Source organism: Lingula anatina, chromosome 2 (assembly GCF_051362555.1).
Source record: "Lingula anatina isolate TDL-2025a chromosome 2, LinAna3.0, whole genome shotgun sequence".
NCBI classification, from domain to species: Eukaryota; Metazoa; Brachiopoda; class Lingulata; order Lingulida; family Lingulidae; genus Lingula; species Lingula anatina.
The window spans coordinates 32,580,120-32,607,713 of record NC_141768.1 but is presented as its reverse complement, the minus strand read 5'-3'; the positions used below and the strand labels follow the sequence as shown (position 1 = coordinate 32,607,713).

The 27,594-nt window shown below is 38.0% G+C and overlaps 2 protein-coding genes across 11 annotated transcripts; one reads left to right on the top strand and one right to left on the bottom strand.

The window, feature by feature from the left end:
• The first annotated feature begins 3,078 nt into the window (after nt 1–3,078).
• On the top strand, nt 3,079–11,849 carry LOC106169997 (uncharacterized). The gene is made up of 9 exons (XM_013549691.2): nt 3,079–3,304; nt 3,448–3,476; nt 3,763–3,814; nt 5,281–5,396; nt 6,028–6,147; nt 7,694–7,798; nt 8,161–8,473; nt 9,379–9,483; nt 10,733–11,849. Exons 1-9 carry the CDS (start codon nt 3,214–3,216, stop codon nt 10,948–10,950), a joined length of 1,149 nt encoding a protein of 382 aa, XP_013405145.2. The 5' UTR covers nt 3,079–3,213; the 3' UTR covers nt 10,951–11,849.
• A 614-nt stretch (nt 11,850–12,463) lies between these two features.
• On the bottom strand, nt 12,464–27,133 carry LOC106170010 (uncharacterized). 10 transcript variants are annotated; one of them, XM_087004520.1, is made up of 16 exons: nt 23,893–24,096; nt 23,497–23,549; nt 23,142–23,271; nt 22,048–22,162; nt 21,037–21,182; nt 19,932–20,921; nt 19,592–19,771; nt 19,107–19,202; nt 18,646–18,762; nt 18,028–18,197; nt 16,615–16,657; nt 16,222–16,412; nt 15,748–15,879; nt 13,648–15,583; nt 13,296–13,342; nt 12,464–12,835 (listed from the first exon to the last, which is right to left on the bottom strand). In XM_087004520.1, the coding sequence occupies exons 3-16, from the start codon at nt 23,214–23,216 to the stop codon at nt 12,754–12,756; spliced, it is 4,320 nt and encodes a 1,439-aa protein (XP_086860646.1). In that variant the 5' UTR covers nt 23,217–23,271; nt 23,497–23,549; nt 23,893–24,096; the 3' UTR covers nt 12,464–12,753. The 10 variants fall into 10 exon arrangements, with proteins under 10 accessions (XP_086860646.1, XP_086860643.1, XP_013405168.2 ...); XM_087004517.1 differs by lacking the exons at nt 23,497–23,549; nt 23,893–24,096 and adding an exon at nt 26,838–27,133; XM_013549714.2 differs by lacking the exons at nt 23,497–23,549; nt 23,893–24,096 and adding an exon at nt 26,838–27,132 and having other exon boundaries at nt 23,148–23,271.
• Nucleotides 27,134–27,594: the final 461 nt, after the last annotated feature.

The following is a 27,594-nucleotide window of genomic DNA, read 5'->3' as shown; positions in this document are numbered from 1 at the left end:
TGTGCGAACAGCAATGTTTGAATCCTGTACGTGTTGCTCTGTATCATCAACAACGGGGTAAGCGGCCCTAAAGCTTTATTGTGAAGCAACTTAACCAGTTTAAGTTTTTAGCTGTCTTTCGTGAGTCCAGTGAGATAGCACAAAGTCTCGACACACAGGTCAGAAAAACCCAGTAAATGGCGAGAAATCAGAAGCACTCAAACGGCCTATTTTTGCAGTAAGGTTGGTTGTTGGAAAAAGCTCAGGAGCTTTTGAAAGTTAAGTAGGCCTATCGCAGACGAAGAAGTTGATCGTCACTTTCCATGAACTTACTACGCCGTTTGAAAAGAGAACTCGTCCAAAAATGTATGCAAAAAGATAATGGCGAGCGTCTTAAAAACACGTTTTTAAATACTTACTTGTGATCTTAATTCGCTGTCCATGTTACTTGAGCGGATAAACATCGAAATGCTGATAAGCACAGTTCGTTTTCTGGATATTTTCTTCTACAGATTTTCAAAGTCCTATTCGCACGAAAACTGCTGGTATAAATTATCAGTGCAAACAGTGTCAAATGTTTGCATTAAACCTATCCCTATTATAGGGAGGCTATAAATAGGCTTATACGTTGTCTATTTTTTGTTGAATAACAGCCCTTTGAGCAACAGTAAGTACGCGAACTAATGGATATCCCCAGTTGGTCATAGGTTATATATTCAATAAAAAGATAAGTATGTTGCCTATTGGTTTTCCTACTTAAAATAATATCTTAAATATCCATTTGGGTATCGTGTTAAAATGACTTCCACCGAAGTTAATGGCTTACCTTGTCTGACCTAATGGCTTATTTTCTACGTAATGGTAATAATATATGGAAAAGCTCCAGTAATTAAGACGTAAGTAAATTAATACCCCAATACTTTAATATTCTGTGAGGGCGTATAGTGACGGCGCGACAGTGAGAATATCAATAGTTCTGCTCTCTCAGTTGCACCGAAAAAAGAAATGACGACCACCTCCATTATTAGGATCATGTGGCGAATGTCATACAAAAAAGTTTCTTGACATTGGCACTTATAGGGTTTTCGAATTTAGATGGTTTCAAACTGTGAAAAACACATGGATATGAAACAAGGAGGGGTATCATCTAGCTGGCGAAAGGATGAATATAAGAATTATTTGATCATACAATATATGGTTCAGGAAACAAAACAATATAAAAATCAAAATCATTTCAAAGACCCATATAAATACCTGGTTGCAGTGAGGTAAATGCCTTAAAGACTTACTGCTTTCTATAAAACACAAAATGTTAACTGATTTATTAACAGTATATATACTATAAATCGACGACAAAAGTTTTTTTTTTGAATTCATAGTGAGAAAAGGGGGGACTTAAATGATAAAATTCTGATTGGTCAGTTTCTAGTGACGTCATGTGCGTTTGTTGTAATGATAACACAGGGACAGTTGACCAGAAGTCTAGATGTCATAAAAACAACATGCCGCAAATTTATATTGTACCCTGGTACCATAATCAAAGATACAATATTTTGTCCTACCTTCGGAGACAGCAAAACGTCAACGTTGGATCAATGCTTTGAAGTTTAAAAAAATTCAAGCTAATTGACGAAACACGCTAGAACCTAGACCTTCGAGCTGAATTCTATGGTAGGAAAGCAAGGCGAAAACTCAGAGATGATGCTTTTCCCAGTATGTTCGACTGTTCGCATTTTCGACCAAAATGCGACATTTAATGCCAGGTCCCAGTTTCACAAAAAAACTTAAGTCAGTTCCCTGGCTTAGCTGACTAGGATCTCCATGAGAGTGCTGTAACACTGCACCTGATAGGATGAGATGTGCCCATGTGGCCATGTAACCTTGGTAATTAAGTTCTTAGCCAGAGAACCTGACTTAAGTTTTTTTTGTGAAACAGGGACCAGAGCGCTTTCAACAAGAGACGTGTCCAGACGAAGTGCACATGCGGCCGCCGAAAGGAAGAGGAATCTTGAGCTCAAAATCAATCCAAAGCAGAAGTATGTTGTCGAATAAAATATTTAAATGTTACTGGTTTCAAAATTTTTCTCGACGTACTACTGCACTGATCACGTGTGAGACGGAAGTAGGCCTACCGGTAAAAGTTGCACGGGTGTGAGCTGCTAGCAACCCGATAGTTTTTTGTATTTTGACCACTTGCCTGGCTTACCTGGTGGGCAGCGGTAAACTCCACAGGTGTGAAAAACTATTTATATCTTAGGTTACTTTCACCTGTAGGTAATTCGGAAGGAAGCGCGTACAGGGCACCGTAACTTAAAAGCATCGCGAATTGCGACCGAGCGCAGGCGTCTCTATTCCATAACTTGGCATTTATTCACCCCATATAATAGCCTCGAAATGAAAGGTGATATCGCTATCGCAATTCGCGATGCTTTCGAGTTACGAAACCCAAGTCGGTTGACAGGTCCCGCGCGTGTGAAAAACTATAGATATTCGTAATCTGCTTTGCTACCTAACCTTTACTGTAAACATAAATGATAGAACTGTGGTGTTTGTTTTTATTTATTTATTTATAAATAATATCCATGTTCAGGGTTTTTCTCTTTTTGTGTGAAAACACTTGTTGAAAGCCTTGAGTTGAAGTAACCGCACCCGAAACTGAATAAACCAAAATGGCTTCACACGCTTTGATGCTGCTTACGTCACTCAATAACCTCCTGCATCGCAGCGCCACCACTCTGGCATATCTTAAACTAGAATCACACCTGTATTAAATGTACTAATTTTTTTAAAATCGATAAAAAATGACTTTTGGGTATATATATGAAAGTTTTAACCAGTTGTTTCAACACTTTATTCCTTTAGAATGTATAGACTTAACATACGCTAGACAGTTTCAGTTGATAAAACAATTATGTTATTAGATATGATAAAATGATTTCATTTGCAATGTGGAAATATAACAATTTTTGTACTGTATCAAAATCTTTCTTATAAAAAATTGTTTTGCAAATTCTTGTTGCCAACACATTATCCGTATCGTATCAACAAATCTGGGCTGACGTAAGCGATCTTAAATTGGTATTACGCGGTGGAACACCAATATTAACGCTCGATATTCTAAAGCTCATCAGATTAGTTGTTGATACACATAGGCGTTTGTGGTAAAGTGTGAGACATTCTCAACATTGACCACAAGAGCTAGATATTCACATCGCACATAACGGTTCTTGCAAAATGCCGGGAAAAGTATGTATTGGGTTGCTTTATTTCGCGGTTGTTGCAGTCATCATTCATGCAGCACCTTACTCCAACGTATCAAGAACAGGTGAGTTCTTTTGATTTTTTCAAAATGTATGTTATAAAACTCATAAAAACTCATAAAGAACATGGGTTTTATTTACTGTAATGACGAAACTCAAATAAACAGTATTTGCGTGAAAAATCTTCATGCTAAATTTCTCTTCATAGGACTTTCTGCTGAAGGAAGTAAGGGACAGGTAAGACAACAGTTTATTTAATTTTTTTTTATTTCTCATTGGTCATTTTATTAATCTAGAAAGTACTTTCATGTTTGTGAAAGGTAATTGTTGCAGGGTTCTACACATTTTGTTTAAGGTCGTTAGTAGAAATATTTGAAAACGATTGGTGATGTCAAAGCAAGTGACATCCTTTGAGGCACGCTTGCTTAAATTTTTGCGACCTTTGTGACAACAATATGTGACAAAGACAACCTTTTGGTCTAAGCAATCGATATAAGAGCTGTTCTTTTTTTTTGAAATATAGGCAGAAGGAATGGAAGAGGTTGAGATACAGAAGTTGGTAAATAATGATGCAGGTAACTTAATTTAGAAGCAAATGGTATAGGCGGATCCAAGATGGCAACTTCTCTAGATAAGGCCCCTATTTCACACAGACCACGAATCCCACGAATCGCCAGGAATTGAGAAATTTCAGGATTCGTGAGGATTCGTGAGATTTTGCCAATTTTTGGTCTTATTCGACACGCTCTACGATTCAGTTACGATACAGGTGCGATAGTGTTACAAATGTTCGTGGGATTCGACTGGAATCGCACGAATATTGTCCAGAAATTCACTACGATTTTTTGGAATCGGGAGTTCGTGGCCAAAACTTTGAACAGCTTATATTTTTTGCCACGAATTCCCGATTGATCAAGAATTGCAAGAACTGACTACGAATATATACGAATCTGTTAAGAACTTCACGAGCTGATTACGATTCAACCACGAATCGTGAAATTTGTCAATTCCTGGCCATTTGTGGGATTCGTGGTCTGTGTGAAATAGAGGCATAAGCAAGCCGAAAATTTTCTGGTTCTTCCACGTCCCCTCCTTATCCCCCCCTTGTTCCCCAAATCATATTCCTTAGCCGGATCCTGGATCCGCCATATGTGAACCATATGTTTTCCCAGCAATATGGTAAATGGATCATTATTTTACTTATGAACATAAAATTTGGTACAGTCGTTGATAATGATAATAATTCTAGATAAAAACATGTCTGAAAATTCCAACGTGGCCACCAAATTCAATACTACCGAAAAGCAAACAAATACGTTGAAATTAAAACCAAATGGTTAATATATATAAACAATGTTCATCCTTTCAAATGCACTTTGGCAATAGCAGTTAAATAACAAACGATCAAAGTAACTCAGAAACCAACGTATTGGTCGTTGCTAATGCTGAAAACATTTCCGCTTCACCTTCTCACTTATACCATACCAAATGTTAGGTTTGGTTGATTAAGGTATTCTTTGCGTTTCACACAGCACGTTGAAATTAACACCAAACTTAGGTGTTAATTCATTTCAAAATCTATTTACCATATGTACATTACCATTGCATGCTAGTAAAGGCATACAGGACGAACACTGTGTTTGATAAAAACATGCGTTGTAATTAAGTATAGTTTATTTAGTTATACGGGTCTATCAGTTGTCTTACAAAAGGCAATATTTAAAGAAGGATATTAACAATTATAGGACGTTAAATAATTTTTCAATAAAAAACCTTTAGTCTTGGATTTTAATCATAACGACAAAAAATCATTGTTTTGAAAAATTTCTTTGAATACCAGAGTTTTGAGTGAAAAGGTAAGCTGAAGCTGACATTGGACGTAATGGAAAAAAGTGTCGAAAGCGGTCAAAGTCTGTTCCATCAGTATTTTCTGCCAAATTACGCCCCTGTACCTTTGAAGTTAAATGATATATTTATCCCAGATTTTGATTTCTGTTTTGCATTTTTTCCGTTGAAACACAATTATATATGCCTTGTTTAGATTTGAAGTCGGGTACAGTGAACAGTCATCTTGAGGACCATAGCCGACAGATTAATGGACATGAAAAATCTTTGATCAAGGAGAAAGTGAATGCAAAATTGCCTACTGAAATCCAAGTGAGTCTTTAGTTGTAATAGAGATACAATACCGCATGTTTGCTAATTTGATGCTGGTTTAAGAAACTGGTATAAAATGTCAGCCCATGACAGCACAAACATAATAACAGTATTATGGCTATACATGTACCGGTGTAGGTAATACATTTGTTTTGTTAATGTTGTGCATCAACAATTAAGATAAAATTATTACTTATGTATAAAAAGATAAATAAACAGAGAATAAGTAAATCTACATGGTATATCTTAAACAAGCTGCTTGCTCAGCTAAAGCATATGGGCAGTGGCGGATTTAAAGGGGGGTCAGGGGGGTTTGACCCCCTCTTCGACTTCTGGTCCCCTCTTGAAATTAGAATTTTGGCTAGCTGAATCATTATTCTAAACCGCACCAAATGGCACCGTTCGCCCTCTAAAATACCAAAAATTTAGCGAGCCCCGAACCCTACGCCAATGGGGGGGGGGGGGGGGGGGGGGGGGGGGGGGGGAGAGGGGGGGGAAGCTTTGCATCCGCTGACACCCCCCCCCTTCAAATAATCCTGGATCCGCCCCTGATGGGTATGCTTTAAAACGAAATCACGGTATTTGTGCAGAGCAGAGCGAAGCCTAGTATGTCGCTATGTGTACATTCCAGACGAGGGTGAGCGTCCTTCGCAGTCTTTTCAGCCCTGAGCAGGTGGCAGCTGTCATCCTCTCCACTCATGACTTCACTGGCTTTCTGGACGCAATGGACGAATTGGAAAAGACAAAACTGGTAAAGTTGGGTTTGAAAGATGTTCATGTTAATTGGTTAATCAGTCATTTGAGATACGATCTCCTGTTGTCTTATCATGGGAAGCAATCGCATAGTTTTTTCACAGAAAGATTTGGGCTTCTTGATATTTTTAGTTGGCAAGGCTAGTTTGCAGATTTTTTCATCTATTTATTTATTTATTTATTTATTTATTCTTTACAAATCAAGAAAAAATTCAGATAAAGCACAGTTTGGTGAATAAAACGTGCATTGTGGTGACTGCCGAAAGAAATAAATATGAAGGAAATGAAGGTCCGAGTATTTACGTCATATTGTAAGTGTAGGTTGTTTAATACTTGCTAATGTAGGGGGAAATAAGGTTAAGGAGAATGGCATCTACTCAAGGATATGATAAACATGTTTCACACCGACCTTAAGACTTGACTACCTACACTAATAATGTTTTAATTGCGCATCATACACATGCAATGTTTTTTTTATGAATTGAGTTTTTAATCTTCTGGAACGTATTCACAACATATATATATGAACGCCGAGTTATTTAACAACAAACTAAAAAACGTTTTCACCTAGTTAAACCGACTTTGAAAAATAACATGGTAAAGACTCATTATATCCAGGGATAGGTCGAATTTCCTTGCCTGTAATCATTAACGATGTTAATTTAAAGGGATATTGCACATAGATGCCTCTTTCATGAACGCAACATAACCCTGGCATATTATTTGAGACACTTCCGAACAATAAGCAATAAATGCTCTCCTCATTTTCCCGATATTATTCCTTACCTGTAGATCATATATGCTGATATTAACAAGAAACGTTAATGATGTCCCCTGAGGTCAGCGATATCTTCACAACGTCAAAACCTTTTTTAGAATATTTGTTCGAGGAGCAGAGATGAAATTAAAGGGATAATAACTGTTCATTTTGGCTAAAAAAAATGAATTTTCTTGGAGTAAACAACACTTTTCCCATACTTACCAATGGTTAACGAATCCATTTGTACATTCAAAGTTAGTCCCTGTTTTTTTTTCTAAAAAGTTTTTTTTTTTTTGGTAATTATCTCTTAATGTCTTAAGAGATTATTACAAAGTATAGCCATCTATGGAGGTCAAGTGGCCTGATGACAAGTTCAGATATCAGAATAATTGCTAAAACTGCCGTTTTTGTGGTAAAACAGAATATATTTTATTTCTATGAGTTGTTTGCAATGTTTTTATTGTGAAATATATATCTCATACGAAGAATTATTATCCCTTTAACTTTTCTGACTAAGGTGGAAACTGCATTGACACACTTTAAGAGGTACTTTTAATCTGTTATTTTTCATTACATCAAAAAGCAATTACAGACATGACATTTAATATGGAAAAGGTGCCCCCTATCAAATGATAGTCAAATGGTTCCCAGATTATTCCTTTATTTGGTGTGGTTCCGGTTTTCACACCACATTGGTGTTTTGAAGGGGTGTTGTTCTTTCATAATTAGATATTAAATCTACTATAATCCTAATTCGTTTCGTTCGACACATATTTCTCTGTAGATATCTCCCAAAGAGGTGGCATTTTACAAAGCTGATGTTGCTATGGAGATGGAGAAGCTCTTTCAAGAGGCAGAAGTTGGCGCGAGACTCCTCCTTATGGAAGCGGTAAGCTAAACATCACGACGGTGGATACCTTCGTACATTGTGTACTTCTGCAAGGAGGATAGCAGTAACGTGACCAATTACCGATGGCCTCTTAGCTTCAGTATTAGATTTAAAATCCCTAAAGAGAAGAAAGTCTCTCTAGTTTTGCCTACAGCGTATCTTTCTAGACCTTTGATATGGGAAGTTATACCAGAAGTCCCCCAGCCTTCCTGTTTACAATTCAAACTACTTTATAGCTTTTGTCCCAAAGGCACATTATATGAATTTATTGAACTTATGTATATATTTCTCTTGTCAGTCCCACTAAGATTTTCCTTCCCCTTTAAACATTTTATAGATTAACAAATTTATTTTTAAAATAGACAAGTCAAGTGAAAGCCCTTAACCAAGGCCACCCAAAAGAAAACGAGGGTTCTACCGTAAAGGTCCAAGCGTCTAAACTTGATGTGAAGAAGGAAGTGTCTACGACTAAGCCAACCTCCGAGACCCAAGGGCCAGATCAGCAAACACAGACCAATGACACGGTATCAGAAAACCGCATTTTCAAAATTGCCGATCTACTCCCTACCGAGTTCCCTAATGCGGGTGTTGCTAAGTTCATTCAGTCATTTGGGATTGCAGACAATATCATCAACGCTTTGCTCTACGATTGGATGACGGCGGGAATGAAACAAGGTAATTAAGCTTTTCCGTTTCTTCACAGGGTTTTTTTAATGCAGGTGCTCTATATTCATATACTACCACAAGAAATTCATGGCATACTGTCGGTTGTCTTCGGTCTTGAGCAGTTCAGGGTATTTTAAATAATCAGCTCGAAAGCTTGTGTACAACATAGTAATTTTTTTCATATCAGAGTGAAGCGGGTTTTGTAACTGATATCCATTTAGTATTATGCAAGTATGGCTTCTGTGTCTGGTTTTAAACGTTTCGACATCAGCCATTGTGAAAACAACATAATAGTATATCACGCACGCAGGCTAATTATAGCGAGAATTGGAAAACAATATCAGTCGTGAGGACCCCTCCAAAGAAAAAAAACTTGTTTATTATATTAATGCGTTATGGTAGAATATTTGCATTGGTTAGGTTTCTCGCCTTAGGAAAAATACTCTTAACATGTAATGCTTTCATATAGTGTAAACGGAATAGCAGAATAGCAATTTATCAACTGTTGATTTGTTTTTTAATACATCTTTATATGTGTATTTCTGTACATACAAGTATATAAGCATAGTATCATGGGTCTGAGGCCTTTCATACATACCTAATAAACAATTTAATTGATTTTTTTAATTAAAGCATTTCAGGCTTATAATTCATCCCCTTGGCCGTTTATTATTTTTGTTTTTTTTTTTAGTTCTATGGAATGCGAATTGTTCCCAGTATCTGTGCATGGTCTTTTTCAAGTTTTCCATTTCTACCTGTGCAACGTACACCCACTTAAAAAGTTATTCTTCTCGCTTGTTGTTGGTTGCAGTATTATAAAGCGTACTTTTATGCACATGTATTGTTCATGTATATCTGTCTTTACTTTAACAAATATTGGTATTTAATGTCAACCACGATGCTACAATTTATAGGTAAAACGGCTCCTAGATTAAGTATCGACGACTTCATGCACTACTTGCGCCAAAAAGAAGAAAATGCTCGACAGAAGGGACAGTTGGAAGTTGCCGGGGTGGTGGGTATGTTATTTTTTCTTATGTTTCTTTAATTCAAATGTATCATCATTTCGATAGCCAATTAGCTTATTTGATAATATTCTTTAGTGCAAGCTGGGCCTAATTTTTTACTACTTCTTCATGTGACCCATGGTACACCAAGGCTTTTCCTCAAAAGTTTTCTCAAGTAATATCATACAAGCGTTCACTTAAAAACAATTGTCCAATCGAGAGCTTTGAAGTTTCGTTTGTAATCTATTTGAAAAGTTGATTAATTAGTCTTCCACTGCAAACTTTCATATTGCTCTTCAGCCTCTCTTTCAAATATAATACATGTCTTCACTTCTACCAGATACCCATCTTCGCTGGCGCTTGAAATACGCCTTTTTATACGGTCATGTAATTCGCCTTCATGAGCGAGCCTCCCCCCCCCCCACACGTCATTTTGCACTTTCTTAGCTACACAAGATCATGTGTTGTGTGCTTGGAATTTGGACAATGTTCTCTAAATCCAGTCAAAATTCTTTTTACATTTAGACATGTAGATATGTAACAATCAACTGCACAGAGGATGCGGCAGTCTGGAAAAGTCATAGTTCCATATTTTGGTGCATTTTTCAAAGGATAAAAACTGGTCGTTTTGGTCAAAAATTGAATTTTCTCGGGGTAAACTACGATTTTTCCGTTGTAACAGAAATGAAAGTCCGCTAGGAGCTGTACTCCAACTAACCCTAACCTATACTAACCATATAGGAGCCCGGACTTCCATCCCTAGGACTTCCATTCCTGTTACAGCGGTGTAACGTGACAGAGAGTCCTCCTTGATAGACAGTTGGCTTCCTATTAATTTGTACAGGTAAGCCTCGCCCTAGATTTTGACCTGCATATGACATGCTAACCCTAACCATTATAACAAATTGGAGGGCGGACTCTCTGTTACACGGACCTCAGTTTCGTTACACCGGCATTCAAAGTCAGTCCATGTTTTTTTTTTTTCTTAAAGGTGTGTTTTTTTTTCATAAATCTCTTAAAAGAGACAATTACTGATGTATAGCCATCTATGAAGGTCCACGTGGTCATATGTCAAGTGCAGATTCTATAATAATTGCGATAACTGCTGTATTTATGGTAAAATAGAATTCATATTTCTGAGTTGTTTACAATATATTTATTGTGAAATATGAGTCTCATACGAACAGTTTTTATCCCTTTAAGTAATATAATAAACTTGAGTCTTGAATTGCAAATGTTAAAAAACAGCTCCAATTTGCAGGCCGACTGATGGATGCTATAGCAGCAGAATATAACAGGCGACTTGTAAATGAGCTCTCGTCAAGAGCACAGCCTGAGGTGGAGTTTAAGGTGCCCAAAGACATGGATACTGGTTTCTCAGCCCAAGGAAACAAAGGAAACAACGAACCAGAAAGCAACGTAGCTCAGAACACGGGGAAAGACCCGGTAACCGTTGGTAGAGCGGCTGTTGATAAATAAGATGCCTCGTGCACGCCGGAGACAGAGGACTGAACACGTTAAATCTCTTAACGGTGCATAGTGTAGGATTTCCCCGCGAAATATCTGCCTTTGATCCTCCTGCACTAACACTCTCTAGCATCCCATAACAAAGTTGAAAATTCTAAAAGCTGTTACAGTGTAAGTCAAATTTGGGTTTTCATGGTTTTTCGAATTCTGCCATCCCTTTGAGCTCACTTTTCACACTGGTTTCCAGATTCCGCATTATTTAAAACTGTAGAAGATGGTAGATTTGGTTATTTTTTGGCAACATAAATTAATGGCATTTATTTGTTAAAATTTGACCAAAAGTATTATTTGTCTTTAAATAAGCCCAACAGAAGACAGTCTATGTGCCTAACGCGCATTTAAAATCCTACACTTTGTCACTTTAAATGGTACACGTATAAATTAACGAACTTTTAGGATCTTTGGAATTTACCTTATTACATATCTCTAGTTTATTTATTGTGTTCAAATGTTTGTCGTGCGTGAAACGATAAAGATGCCAAAATGAGCATGAAATATCGTATACTTTAATATCAGCTCCTACGAATAAACTTGAACAAATTTAATACTAAAGAACTTAAACATATCAAAATACATATGATATCTGGATCATTGTCTTACTAATGTTTTCGTAACTTTCTTTTGAAAAAAATGGTCAGTAGAAAAAAATGTTTTTTACTTTGAAACGACAGAAGGTGGAGAGCCTGTTAACTTGCCTCCTTTGTCAAATTAATATTTTCGGAACTTTCATTTGAAAAAGAAAATAGTAGAAAAAATGTTTTTGACTTTGAAATGTCAAAAGGTGGAGAACCTGTCAACTTGCCTCCTTTGTCAAATTAAGCTTAATAAAATTGACTTTACTTTGATTCAAATATATTGTTCTTTGCTTCTTATTTTGCAAAATGCAAAACTCCTGTTATTGTTTTTTAAGACAAAATTAAGCCAGATACGAGCAGTTAATTCGACGCAGCACAAAAGCTTGTATTTCGAGAACCCCGCATTATATATAATACACACTCCAACCTGACGCAGCTGCGCATATTAGATGACAGGATCCAACCATAAACCATCTTAGAAAATTAAGGTCACAGCTTTACGCAATGGCAATATATTTTTTTCCAGAAACCTTAACATATGGCCAAGTTTAAACGGTCATGACTGCAACCATGTAAGATTACAATTGCAGTCATAAGCATACATGTAGGACCTTCAGATGATGCTCCGAAAAAGCGCAGTTTAATATCTGTTTTCCCTCTAAAAAATCAAATTCACGCCTTTTGATTAACATACTGTTTGCTATTATGTCATGTCGTGCTGGTTTAAATCATTGCTGTCAACAAAGTTATATTTTGGAGAATTAAACACACTGGTGTGGAAATCAACCACAAATATGTACGTTTTAAAGGCGAAGGGCCATAAAATCGCTAGAAATAAGAATCACAGAGGTAATTTACTTTGGATAAAACGACTCCGAACAACATCAAAATATAAATAAATAAATTTTATTGTGTGCCCGTGGATTTCTTTCTTTACCAATCAGTAGGACGGAGATACTGCACATCAATATTCAGCTGACTCAGATATTTCCAATGTCTTCATTTAAAGCGGACGTATTGGGGAATTATTTTTCGCCCTGGGGGATTTATAATAGACTGCCTCTGTTTAGACTGCGGTTTCCTATGTCACGAGAAACACCTGTGCACATGGTGATTGCGGTGCACACGTAAGCTAATATCGACCTCCTCCTAAAGTTCGCTTCCTCTCGGTGGTTAATGTCTATATGACAAAACCTTCAATATGATTAGACCACTGATTTTTGCATTTGTTGAAGCTGCTGTCTTCTGAGGACAAGTCGCACCTGAAAAAGAACATTACAACATCGGTTAAGTACATGGTCGTTTCTATGATATGAACATATCGTTGCTGTTTCCAAGGTGACCTCCAGGTATTAACGTTTCCCTTAATCACTGATATGATGTCAGAAATGACAGGTAACATAAGGGAAAAAAAACGGAGTATGATTTATCATACATGTACACTCATACACAAACGCAGAAATCTTCGTTAACGCTGGTAACGGCGGACTTCGGTTAATTATCTGTGGGCGTTAAGATCATTTTGGTGTCATTTTAAGCATGGGCGTTTGGTTATTGATCAAAATGTGTTCTGTGGCTTGTGCTGGTTTCAAATTTATGATCAATGCGTATATCTGCGAATTATCAAACATCACGCAGCCAAGTATGCCTGTGGTTCCTGTGGCCAACTGATTAAATGAGAAGATTTCAGTAAAATAAGGAAAGCCAAAGCTCGATTCTTACCAAGTGTTCCAGCTATTCTTGTCAGACGGTCGGTGCCCTGTCACGTCCTGTCAAAAAGATTGTTTATGTCTTTAAAACAGTGTCTAAATAATACTCTTCAGCAACAGGAACTAACGGAAAACGTGTTTTGCTTATCAATAGCAGAATAGAAGATTAATATAATAACAGGGAGAGCTAATGACGTCATGCTGTCCTGTTTTTCAAGATATAATATGTATGTTGAAATTGATCAATAAACTATTCATGTAACTTCCTTTGAACATTTATTTGGTTTTTCTTCTCAACGACAAATATAATGAGCAACGCTACATGTACAATGCAGTTCTTTAAATTACGAATTCCAAGTACAAACCTTTAAAAATCTCCCCTCATCTTCATCTGCACTTGCTGCAGACAGTGTCCCGCTGCTTTCTTTTGAATTTCTGGAAGCTAACTCTGCAGCACAGTAGAGGTGAGACAAGTCGAGCTTGGGTCTTAACTCGGTTTCACTTTCACTATCGCAGCTTGAAGTTGTCCCCGATTGACCACGGTATACATATACTTTTGCCCTGTCACAAGGGGCTTCTTGACCCTGGTCCATTTCATGCTGCATGCTCATTGAGCTATGCTGGGTATGGTTTCCATTAGTTTTATCGGCATTTCTAATCTTATGTTCAACATCATTGCAATTCGATGCTTTCAACGATTTATCCGGAAAACGAGCATAGCTTTCAAAGAACTCTTCTGGCGAGAATTCCACGGATTTAATAAAGGAATTCCTTTTGTCGTCGTCTCTTGGTCTTATGAAATTGAAAATTTTCGAATTTCTTTTCTTGTTGATATTACAATGAACAGAATTATTCATGTTGGCAGTGTATGCGTATTTTTCATAAGGATCTGTCTCGGCCATCGCGCATGGGTTTTTAACAGTTTTACGTTTTCCTCTCCCTTCCAGCTTATGTAAGTAGACGAGATCTGATTTGGAAGCGCTTAGAGATTCGTTGCTAATTGTCTTAGGGGTGACGACACGCACATCCTCAAGAGAACCAATTGCTTTCGCTCTGTTATTATCTTCATCGACAACTACTTTAAGCAGTCTATTGCCACTGACTGTTCTGTCGTATCTTTGATGAACGGCTAGCTGATTATTTGGCAGGTGTATTTGAATATCTTCAACATGGACAAGGTTACCTTCCGGAGATGTCTGAGTATTGGAATTGTTTTCAGGGCCATGTTCATGGATCACGTGTACTTTATGGTCGTTTGTGTACGATTGTTTGCTGTTCATATCTTTCGGGCCTCCTTGATCGGATGCAACACTTTCCACATAATCATTGGTTCGATTGCAGTAGGTGGGAATGTGTTGGAGAACCACATCAATCGCACTTTCCTCGTACACAACAGGTCCCAATTCCAAGTTAAAGGAGCTCTGTTCGTCCCACTGACCTTCATCAGATTCATAGAGTAAGTTCTCTTCATACAGCTTGTACAGACTCCCTGTCGAATTATCCTGTGTCTGAGGTATTTTTTGAACAGTGTGGTTAGCATGGTGGTTATTTGCACTTATACTTTTGATTTCTTTCTGGACATCAGAATTTACACCAACGGTTGAAGATTCCATCACTTTTTCATCTCTTAGAACTTCATTAAACTTTCTGTCATCTCCAAGCTCAGTAGACTCATTTGCCAGCTCAGATACATTTGATCTACTAGATTCCATTGTCAAGTTAGCCAACGAGCTATCTGGAGATTTTCGTGCCATTGTAGGGCTCGGTGTTGATGCTTTTGGGAGTGCCAGCGGACTAGGGCCTAGCCTTCCAATAGGAGGTTTCTCCATCCCATCAAGCGTCGCAAAACTCTCAAGAGAACTACATAGAACCTGATCAAATGCTTTCATTGTGTTCTCAAACATACATTGTCCTTTGGTGCTAGATGCAATAGAATCATTGCTAGACGTCAGTCCACGGGCGTGCAGCGAGACCAATGCCGAAGCACCACTTTGGGCCGAGTTTGGTAATTGCCTTGGTCGAGTAGAATATATTGTTTCGTATGAAGCACGCAGTGTTTCTCCGTGATGACGCTGTCTTTTATGGCAGCATGAATCCACGACAGATGCCCAAGCTTTCGTTGTAGGAGAGGAGACTGTCTGAGCATGATTCGGATTCGCATCTAAATTCGTAGGTTTGACACAACCAGAAGAAACAGCTGTAGCAGACGACCGTTTATCACTACCATCGATGCTCATTGCTGCAGGTGTACGAGGAGCAGCGACGTTGGATGTAATGGCTGGTTTTTGAGTCTCATTCCGCCTGAATAATGAAGAAAATGTAATGGAAGCATTGTGGGCACATACACTTTCAGGTAATCAAAAATACATTTAACATACAAAAAAACATTTGACTGGCGTTGTTTGGGTGTCATTATTATTTTTTTTAGAAAAAGATACAATATAGCATAAACCGATCGTCCAAACCTTAAAGACAGTTTATCCGGAGTCGTTTCTCCTCCATTAGACTCTGCCGGATTTCCTTTGTTTTCCTCTAGTAATTCTTCAATTTCCTCTGTCGTCATAATTATACGTTCCAGAGAATCTTCCACCTGCTCCCTTAAAAGTAAAAGAAGCGGCTGTTACACATAATATTTCAAAACTGAATATATAAAACCCCGGTTTATTTGTAATGCACATCTTATCTTGCACTGAACTTCATATATGGTCTTTGCATAAGTGCCAATTGAGAAATCGGAAGCCTTTTTGTAAAAGATGAGAAAAGATGGAAAACAGTCTAGAGGGAATGATTAAAGTTTTTGTCACGGGCATCTCCAGTGGAGAGTCTAGGAGCTAGCTCCGTTCTAAAAAATTCCTTCCTAGGCACAAAAATTAATCCATAGTCTTAAAATACTGAGTATTGCATGGATTAAATCGGGAGTTACATTTCAAAATTCATACTCAATAAAACTGTTTTTCACTCCTCCGTTCAACTTTTCTCTTAAGGTGGAGTTTTCGCTGAAAATATCCTCCAGCTGTTGTGACAGTGTCTTCAGGAGAGAGGTCACGTGCTGTGCTACTGTGTGCCACCTGGTGTTCAAATCATTGGCCTTCATTAACTCGGCTTGGAGGGTATCTCTCTGGGATATCACCTGAAGTATATTCTTATGCTCATAACAATATTCAGAAAATATTCAATATACTGCTTCGGATAATAGTTTCATGGTCTAAAATTAAAAAAAAAAGTTCTCATAAAACCTGCAAGTCTATGACCAGATTTCTCTGTGAATGCTACGTTATTTCAGTTAAAACCAGGTTATTGTTATGCTGACATGTATAAGGTTTTATACTAACCATCTGCTTTTGGTCTTGCTTTGCTTCCAGCTCTGACCTCAACCTTAAATGAAAAAGATATATTTACGTTCCCGCCTTCAAAATATTAAAATGTTACTTATGGACTTATTTCAAAGTTTTTTTTAGAGAGTTACAATTAACATGTAACCTTTTCGTTCTTTTTATTTTCAAAAACGTTCAAATTACCTGCAGTTGTCACAGTTAAGCCTTAGATTACATTGTCATCAGTGGACAGTTTAAATCTTAAATCATCCGCGAAATTTCCATACACATAACATCAAAAGTTCAGCTAGGAGACCATTCCCACAGATATTTAGACCGATATTTCCCCCTGGGGAGACTCACTAGATTGCTGTCAGCTTAATCGACTTAAATGTCTGTCCCACCTACTAAAAGCCGTAAGGGGGCAATTACTTTTGTTCGCGCTCAGCTCCCGGAAGCTGACAGCAATCTAGCGTGAACCCCCAGGGAGTTAGGTCGATCCAGATGGATCGATCTAAATCTGTGGGAACCCAGTCTATATCAAGTTATCTATAGTAAGCCAAAAGTAAATATGCAGACTATTCGACTAATAAACTTGGTTTTTTAATATTCATCATCTCTTAAGTAAACCCCCCCTCCAATTAAGGTGTATTTTGATGCATTTCCACAGCAATAACAAGCCTTTCGGTTAAACGAGCTAAAAATCTGCAACGTATACCACATGTGGAATAATCATTGAGACTTGGAAAACGGGTAGTACCGGTATTATATGCCCACATGTTAGGCTTGATGCTAATATGCTAATGAGGTTAAGTGTCATCATAAACGCTGGGTGGCTACTAAAAGACATTAAAGAATTGACGTTTGCAGCCCTACGGTAAGACAATTGGCAACAAGTAGCAGACCCTATAAAGTGCACTGGACGAATTTTGGCAATTAGTATACCCGACAATAGAATTTTGCACATGAAAAGTACTCTATACTGGACCTACTCGCCAAAATGAGGGGGGGGAGCAATTTTCATATACTCACGAATCATTGCTCTACCTGTCCTTGAGCTTACGTTCGATGTTTTGTTCAATTTTAGTCTCTGTACATTTCAGAAGGAGATATCGACGTAAGGTACTTTTGTTTGAGAGGTTTTATAATTTACAACGTCTGAATTGGGAAAGATCAGTAGCTTTGGAGGATATGTAGACATAGAAAATATGACAGTTTACCTTTCCTTGGGTTTTTGAAATTTGTCAAATATTTTACCTAAGAGAGTCAGTTAGAGTATACAGAGGCGTTTAAGAGAAAACCCGTTGAAATTTTGAAAAGAATCATTTCTTGCTTGTATAAGGATTTCTTCCTAAATAGCGTGCTTTAAAGTGCAGTTAATTGACATGATGGCAGGATGACAAGAAAATAAGTAAAAAAAGGACAACTTACTTTACCCCTTCTTGCGACAGATGGTTGACCTCAGTGCGTAGTTCAGCGTTGGTTTCTACAAGTCGAAGGTATTCTACGCACTCTTCATGGTTGGTTTGCCTGGCGCAATCCAGTGGGGTCGCTTTAGCGTGATTACGAGCTGTCACATCAGCGCGATGGTCCACCAATGCCTTGAAGTAATAACTTCGTATACATTGCTTTGTCTCAAATTTTTGCGTGATACTTGTTATTTATCATAAAGAAACATTTCAATCTCTATAAAGTAAAAATTCACTCCACACAAGCTTTTTTATTGCAATGCTATATAAGAAATTACCGTATATTGTTTTTAAACCAGACAACTTTGCGACATGAGTTTTTAGTGTCCAAGTGTTGCGTGGTGCCACAGAGTTACAGTCTACTGTTTCTCAATTTTTAAGTCTTAACTATCTAATATCCTAATGTGTTTTATGGCGTCCTCTATCTTGATGTTAACTTTGAATGTAACTAGTGTTGGATTTATCCTTATCCATGGGGGAAAACTGTATTCGCTGCATTTTCAGTGGTGTATTTACTAAATATAATTTCAAGTTTCTTGTATTTTGCGATATTGCTTGTATGATAAGAAAGTGACTTTACCTGCAGACATGCCATCTGTCCCTTTGATGCGGCAGCATGCAAGGCCGTGTTACCTTCACTGTCAGCGTAGGACACGCTCGCTGGAAACTTCCTCAATACTGCCCTCAGACAGTCGCCCTAAAAAGAGGACCTTTCTTGAATACCAATATAATAAATGGCTGCCGATGTCCCAGTAGTAGAGCTAGTCAGTTCTGACTGTCTGGTGTGGATTTATATCAGTGGATGACGCTTATTCTTACTGCAGCCACTTCGTCTCGCTAATTTTCTATATATCTACAGGTTTATGACATAAATTTAAATGAGAAGGACAACTGTAATTTTCTCGTCAAATCACTGTAACACTCGTAAAACAGCCAACATGTGTTATCAGATTAGTGTCATATGGCGAATTAGGAGTTTTGAATTCTAAGTTGAACATATGCACATAACAATGCCCTCATTATTTGTAGCATTCCCATTACCTGACCTACATCAGCCGCATAAAGAACTAAATTAATATTTTCTTCAGTGCTGTATTGAGAGTTCAGATACCACTCCAGACAACTCAGTTTCCCGTCCTATAAAATATAAAAAAATAAACATGTCATTGTTTTACTGTTTTTTTCTCTATGATCCATTTTTAAAGAGAGTGAATCATTACCATTAGAATGCACATCACATGTTAATGTACCTAAACACAGTCGTAAAAAGACAATTATCCATCACCTCAGTAGGATAGACACAATTAATTTGCAGTAAGGATAATTTATCAGACTTATGTTCATCAGGAAATAATCAAAATAAGTTCATATAAAAGATGAATTATATCATTATACATTGTTATGAAATTTAAACGAGCCATTCACGGTGTAGCAATTTACATATCTTTAAATTCAGACAAATTAAAGGTTTCTTTAATATATCAAAATATAGAAATTTTATATAGATTGGTATGACTGACAGTTACCTGTATTGCCAGCATGATTGGAGTCAAGCCATTTTTGTTTAATATGCTAAGCACATTGTTTGATCTGGCGACTAAATAACGGAGGCAGTCAGTGTTCCCGCCAGACGCTGCATAATGGGCTAATGTATTGCCATCTACGTCATGTAAACAGTCCACGTCCTCCGAAGATAGTAGTGAACCCTGAGACGAGAAAATTTAGGGCTAAAATCCATCTACTAGGCACTTCACGCTGACTAATCCAGAGACAAAATAAAGACTTAAGTTGATACAATTTATTAGAACATTCAAGGTTCAAAAGTTGGGAAATACGTTTCTAAAACTATGAACAAAAAATACTTACTAAGCTTTTTGAGTCCCCATTTCTTGCAGTAAAGTAAAGGAGATTCGTGTATTTGCTGCTTTGTCCTTCCGTAAGTTTCTGTTCATCTTTGTTATCTGTGACGTCATCAGGTCCCGTAGAATATCCAGGTGACAGGTCACTTAAAACAGATGACGTATCTGAAACTTCGTCGTCTGACTCTAAAACGTATGCAGTGGGCGTTTCATTTGAACGTTGGAAAAAAGATTCACTCTGCAAGCTATGTTTCCGAGAGGACACCAATGATGTCATTGGCGTGACGTCAGTAATATCTGTGACGTCAGACACACTGCCATATGTCCTATTCTCTGAAGTGTCAGAGTTAGCCGCGGACAGAGTGGTGGATTCTTCATCGGTGCTGGTAGAATAAAGATGCCTGTTTTCGTGAAACCCGTTTCGACCCCCCTTTGGGTGACGGTTAGATTGATTATTATTATGTGCTAACGTTAAAACTGATAATGGATTATAATAACATGTCGGTTCATTGAGTTGGGGTGCCGTGACGTCATTAGCATTAGAAAATGAATGGATCTTGTTGCCCATTGCGTTCAATTCATTTCTTTTATTCGTGTGCTGCTGCCATTTTTGGTTCTTTTCCTTATTCGTATCCGTTTGTTCTTTTGTTTCGGATTTTCGTTCCGGAAAGAGAGATCGCAACTTCTTCAACGTTCCCAAAGTACCTTTGGGTTTTGCAGTTGCAGAGTGTTCCGCAAGCAACGTAGTGTCTGCTACCTGCTTGCCTGTAGCGTTGCTATTCTGTTCGATTTTTGAGTTATTTCTATTTGCCGTTGAATTACTTTGCTTTTCTGCGTTAGAAAAACGTACACCGAATCCTTGTGATTTCTTGTCTTTAGGGGTTGTTGCTGTTTTCTGTTTAGTTGGCGTAGTGTGAGAGATAGTTTCTGTTTTTAATGGAGCCGCTGATGCAATTCCCTTTTCCTTTACCGATTTGTGGACAGGGCGTTGCTTAGACTGAAAATGGATTGAAATATATTTGAGAAACCTGGCTTCTGGAGAGAAAACGGTAATGGAATTACTTTTAACTCTCTGCTGTGTTACATTTGCTTCACATCGCTGAATTACTTACCTCAGAATCTGCTTTGTCACTCACAAAACACTCGGCAATAGTGTTGTCGATCTTTAAATTTTCAACCTCTTCCTCACAAGGCACTGACCCGTCGCTGCATGGGGACGCCCCGTGGCTGTTGTTGTGCTGTGCCCGGACCAAAATATCTGAAATGAGAGATAAATCTTATTTATAAGTTATAAGGCGAAGTATGTGAGCACAGGCCTATAATTATGATATACGATATGAAAAGAAACCGCAGTGAGCGCGCTGATATTATCTCGGTCCAATTTTAGTTCAATCTTCGAGTAACGCAGCGCTAATTGATTTATCAAAATCGAACTATAAGAATAATTGGCCATGTGTGCGTGCGCGCATGCATGTGTGCGTGGGTCCATGCATATATGCATTTTGGGATGAGTGGGCGCAATCATATTTCTTCCCCATTGCTTAATCGCATGTACCTGAAAGACCTAGAAGCATAATGCACTGCTAAGAACCTAATTAATGAAAGAATTGACCAGGAGGCAGGTAATGCTGGAACGAATAGAATTTTTGTCTTGGCATGACACCAAATTCTCTTCACTCCCGACATTGATTTAACTAGTACATGCACGGGTAGGGCCTACTGCAAGCGTCTAGACTATTTTTGCTATTTTCCTTATAATTATTGCTACCTTCATTTGACCTCTACCTTTTGTCCACTTTATTGGTAGGGGAATTTGTTGTAAAAAAGTGTTTTCAGCTTTTTTTTTTCAATTTTGAGAAGACCAAAGTTTGCGTCATACTCATTTCATTTTGACCCATTTACCACATCAAACAACCTAGGTCTTTGTATATAAAAACAGCCGTCGGATGGCACCACCGGTCACAACTTTTTCACAACGGAACCTGCAGAGTTATATACCATAAAACCTAACCTCAGCAGCGTTTAAGTTGTATTGCGGGACAATTTCACTATAGATTTTTGTTGTTGCGTTTGCTTAATGTGATACCAACCTCTTTTAACGTATGAGAAAGCACAGAACCTACCCAAAATTGCCTCCGGATTATGTTCCGGAGGCACATCTTTATAATACGTCCCGGGGCTAGCCAGATTGATATTATCCAGCTTGTATTCTTCTAAACCCACAGGATAAAACGGAACCTAAAAAGAAAAAGAATAAAAGGTGTTAGCTGTCATAGGATAATCAATGACTGTTAAGTCGAGTGCAAAGGTAAACCACAAGATGGAGTACTTCCTCTTATTTTCCGTCGCCTTTTCTGCCACCATTTGATGTAGGACAAGTACAGACAAGTCAGATATCTTAAATCACATTGTAATAAACTAGGAACACCTTTCAATTTGTTAAAATTCTTCAAACGCTTTACTCTGACAAGTTGGGCGAATGTAAAGTCCGGATCTCGTTGTCAGCCAGACCTCGGTCACCGTGCGATCCGCGCTAATCGTGATGCCTTCGCTTAAGGGGAATGCTTTTAATAAACTGACAGATTTCCCAAGGGAATAGCAACAAAGGCGTCTTTCATAATTATTGAATTGCTTTAACCCTCAGGCCTGAGGATCGGTATCGCAATATCTTAGCTCATACCTGAGTTTCCTCAAATATAAAAAAACAAATATAAACATTTCCTTACAAACAAGAGCACTGGTTATCATTTTGATGTCATTAAACAACACATCTATTGACAGTTTATTTTTTACAATGCTTTAATTCATCTCTGAATTGCTTGCTTCCACGTAAAGCAACCGAGGAGTGTCGTATCTGTGTCCGAGATCAGCATCACTGACGCTTGTGAGACGCGCAGTGAATTCAGAGTCGTGACGCACAATCTACAGGTAGTGGCCAGTATGACCATGCACGTATATGATTAACGTCGAACTTATCTTTCGATGAGTACGCACCATGCACAAGACTATGCTGTTGAAGTATTAGAAAAGAATTCACTTTCTGCTTTCGTCGAAATTTCTTTTGGTCTGAACCTAATCTCTTGATATTCGTGTTGTAATGTTTCAATAAAGCATCAAATATTTGAAAATATTACAGCATACCCTAAAACGGACCCAAAACCAAAAATAAAGTATTTAACCAGTATTTGCGAACCCAAAAACAAAATAAAGTATTTACCCGTACCTGAGGGTCAAGACTGAAGTCCAGTTGGTCTAAATCCAGGAAGTCCAGTTCTAACTCCATCATTCGCATTTGCCAGGAATACAGCCGTCTTTTTGAACGCCCCTTAGGCGGAGGCCTGCCAGCCCTGAAAGAAGGTAGAGTAAAAAGATGAACGCCCACAACACAAATCGACAGAATTAACTTTTATAATCTGTACATATATCTGTATATTCTGTGCAAAAGTGGTTTCAAGATATATGTTATCAATTCAGGCTATCAGATCAGAACAGAGGGCATGGATACGATTATATTTTGAAATATTACACACGTAATGCGTTAAACGTCGAGAAAGATAGATAGGATCACTTGCCACACGTAAAACACTTGTCAGTGCAAATTCTGCTTGAACCCTGGCGAAGCATTCTGCAAGTTGATATAGCGGTAATAAATAATCCATGCAACACTGTCTACACAATGCATTATTGTGCCATGTTCACACCGCTTTGTGTGCTACGGTCGTTCCACCCTGACTTGTGACAGATGAGGTGGCGGGCATTGTAAAGGTATTTTCAGTGCAAAGTGCCCTCTAGGATAACTTGTGTCCCTTGCTGCACCAAATCAGCTCAAATCAGGAAACAACTCAGTCTCAGTGGACACGTACAAATGCTACAAGTACCATGTGTAGCATTGGAAATAAAAACGTATAAATAAAAAGTAAAACTCTCATTTAGCAAAAACAGTAGAAAAAATATCACTCGTAACTTACATGTATAGGTGTAAGGAATCGATATCAGTATCAATCTTGACTATGATGAGAGCAAGAGTCTCAAAAAAAGTTTACAAACAATTCGTTCATAGATGTTCTTCTTCCAAAACGGCGTTGATAACTAGGCGACAATGGTTAAAACTTCCCCTTTCTTTGTGAATCATATACTTCCTTTCCAACTGACCACCCACTTGGGCCTCGTTTACGTTTTGATGGGAAACCTGGATTACCTTAGATACAAAATATACAGAAATTTGATTGATGGACTAGAATAATTATAGACATTAACGTTAAAAGCTGGTATTACAGTAATTTGCTACCAGTTAGGTGCTTAGTCCAAGCCGCCCGACATACTTGTTATCCCATCAGGTTTATGCATCTCAGATAGAAGGTTTAGATATTTGAAATTACAGTGGGCAGAATTGGTCCCGTCTTCCTTTGGCTTTTATTAATAACTAAATGGAACCTAAGTGCCGTTAACAGTGCCGTATTGTTATATATTTATACCAAAAGGAAAAACATTTGAACATCTGATGTCTGTTATTTCATGGGACTTAACAACCAGCTCCGGACCCTCTCCTTTTATGTCGTTAATGCAGCAGTTATGTTGTTTTTTTTTCTTATTCTCACATTGCCCGTCAAGATATCGGCACATAAAGAACGTTATTTGCTCAAAATTGGGTTGGTTTCGCCTAAATTTCAGTTTGAGTGAGGAATATTGGTTTTTAAGCCTTGGTAAAGACAGTACTATATATACAAAGTCTGATGAATGCCAAAGGTACAAAAAATGAAATGCAAAAAAAAAAAAAAAAAAAAAAAAAAAAAAAAAAAAAAAAAACATCTCGCTGTGCTTCAGCCCAAGGATATGTGTTCAGAGGTCCATGTTATAATGCTTGGCACGTCCTGCCTTGAAGTTATGCCCTAACTAACATGCCTTCAGGCTAAATATGCGTTTTATTGGGATTTCATTAGCCCAAAGGGCTGCCCAAGCATAAACTGAATTAAAACACCGCTTTTAATTCCTCTTGGTTATTGTCAGTTGTCAGTTATTGCTTGACAGTAAACTTTCACAAAGGAGCAGTAAAACCCCGTCTGCTCACTACGTCAGAAACATATCAAATTGGACCTATGAACTGAGCTATAATCATAGTAATAATAATTTTTCCCAGACACGATGTGCATGCAAGTGATAAGAGTTTATCACTACCAAGTTGTGTGCAGTCCTTCCTCATATGTTACTAGTATAGTATTCATCAGCCATATAGAATTCATCATATGTTATAACCTAATTATCTCGACAGTACCAAATATGTACTGTGAAGTAAAGTCTACTCTTTATATATGCATCTTACAGCAAAACCGTAACAGCATATCACAGAAGTAGGCATGTTTCACTATATCGTTCAAGTGGAGAGTTCCATGTGTAAGATTTTTGAAGACAACAATTCCTTTCATTTGTGAACATGGATAAAATTAAATGACGCGAATTGCCATATTTACTTAAATAAGTACGCAGTCTTGGGGAAACTACCCAGTACATTTAAGAATATTAGTATCCATACTCTTACACAAGAACTGTCCCCTTATTCAAACCAAATGAGAAGCATTAGGTATATCAAAATCTACTCTCAAACGAATTAAATATTGTATATCGACAAATAAAAACTAAGATGCGTGTCTAAAAAATTCCACATGCTTAAATTGCTTTTAACTACTTGCCATTCTTCTTGAGTGTGTGCTGATTAAATCTTACATATGAAACATTGGGATTGTGATGTTTTCTAAACACGGTATTGTTAGGCACAGAGAAAGGAATTATGATTTATTCCTTCTTCCCCCATCCCTCCTCACTTCAAAATGAAAATAAAAAGAAAAGGTAAATATTGAGGCGAGGCGTCTCAATTTCCACGTCAGTTCAAAATTACAACGCGTGGATAGGTACACCGCAATACGAGTAAAATAGCTGAAGCTGATCGCCATTCAGATAAAAATGAAGCGAGATACTATCTCATGTCGGCAATAAAATGACTCTGAAGGAGATTCTATCTCTCTTTTAAGACTCTCAATTCACGGGTTAACCCAACAATTAAAGATATGTATGTTTTGATTTACGATGACACAAGGCGCAGCGCCAGCGTGTATTGTCGATTACATTGATACGAAGACCGCACAAAAACCATGGTAATTCACGCCATGCTTGGTGTCATCGCACACACAGCGATAATACAGTGGGTGTGAAAAGAGGGGCATGAACACTACAAGCCCTTCTGCCTGTCACTGAACCCCACATCCTGGGAAATACGGTCGAACAAGCAAGGTTTAAAGATCCTAATACGCACACGCTCAAGAAATATGAGATACGATAATTTCCTTTTTAATAATGAATGATTTCTTTTTAGTAAACAGTTTGAGCAGCACTTTGTTTATTTGTGATTGAGAATATAACTAGTAGGATGCTTGGGGTTAAATAGGACACCAGATTTTATCACCATCATCATCAAAATCACAACCTTTCTCTGTAAAGATCCATAAAGCGATGGCGCTGATCTGTCCCGCCATGAGAACTGGGTCTCGTTATCCTAGCTCCGTTATATGTGGTGAGCACTGACCATTCCAATACCAAGTGCACGTACAAGTATTTCGTGTCTCAACTGATATAAGCACTTACCTGGCGGGGCGGACACGTACAGCCATTAACAGTCTCTACGTCCCGATTCTGTCACAGAAAACCTTGTTCCTTACTCCATCAAATGCAAAATGATGTAGGTCATGCTATGTCTGTGTAGTCGCATCCCCCACCTATTTATTCTTTAATCACACATCATTCCCGTCTTCCAATTTACATATCAGAGTCGATTGTATGTCGTTATGTGTACAAACGTATCTTCAAGTATGTGAATCGGGCTACTTGCCGGGTAATAAATAACAACTTTACGCACACTTACCTCCTTCTCGTCAGACAAGTGCCTCATTAAGGGTGACAGGTGATGAACAGGTAACACATACGATCACCTTCACACGCAGTCCCAACGCACTGGTGTTTCTCTCTAGAGTTTGTATCTCACTTTAAAGTGTACATCCATCTCGTTTTTTAAAACACACACTGCAATTTCTTCGTGTTGGCTTTAACGTAGTAGATTTGTTACTATTACATATTCAATCCCAAATGTAAACCGCTTCATAAAATATTAGAGCCCCTGTCCAACAATACCCCCTGACTTGGCTACAATAATCAGGCAAATGACTGAAGGGCCCGCTTTGTACCTACATATTTGTGAACGCACCATTGCTATTATATAGGCCGCCCTCTGCGTGTCAATGCACACACTACAATAACATTAAGGCAACTACAGGAATGAAAAGGGACAGGAAAGAACGTCTACCTGGGTGAGAAAGCTGTGCCACAATTAAGGGCTCTGAAGAACGATTTCACAGCACGAAATAGTTCGGTTATGTGTTACAAATTTTCCACTAGGGTTTAGTTAATACACGTTAGCTGATAAATGACGGTCAGCATGACAAGTTTCGCATTAGTAAACTCCTTTACGACGCTAGCCACAGAGCCCTGCAGTAAGACGTTTTTCTTAGCAAAGGTTGCGCATTTTCACGCAACACATTGTTGGTGGCACAATGCAATAATAAGACATAATGGTATAAATTATATTTCAATTGTCGGTAATAATAATATTACGTCCAATCAGC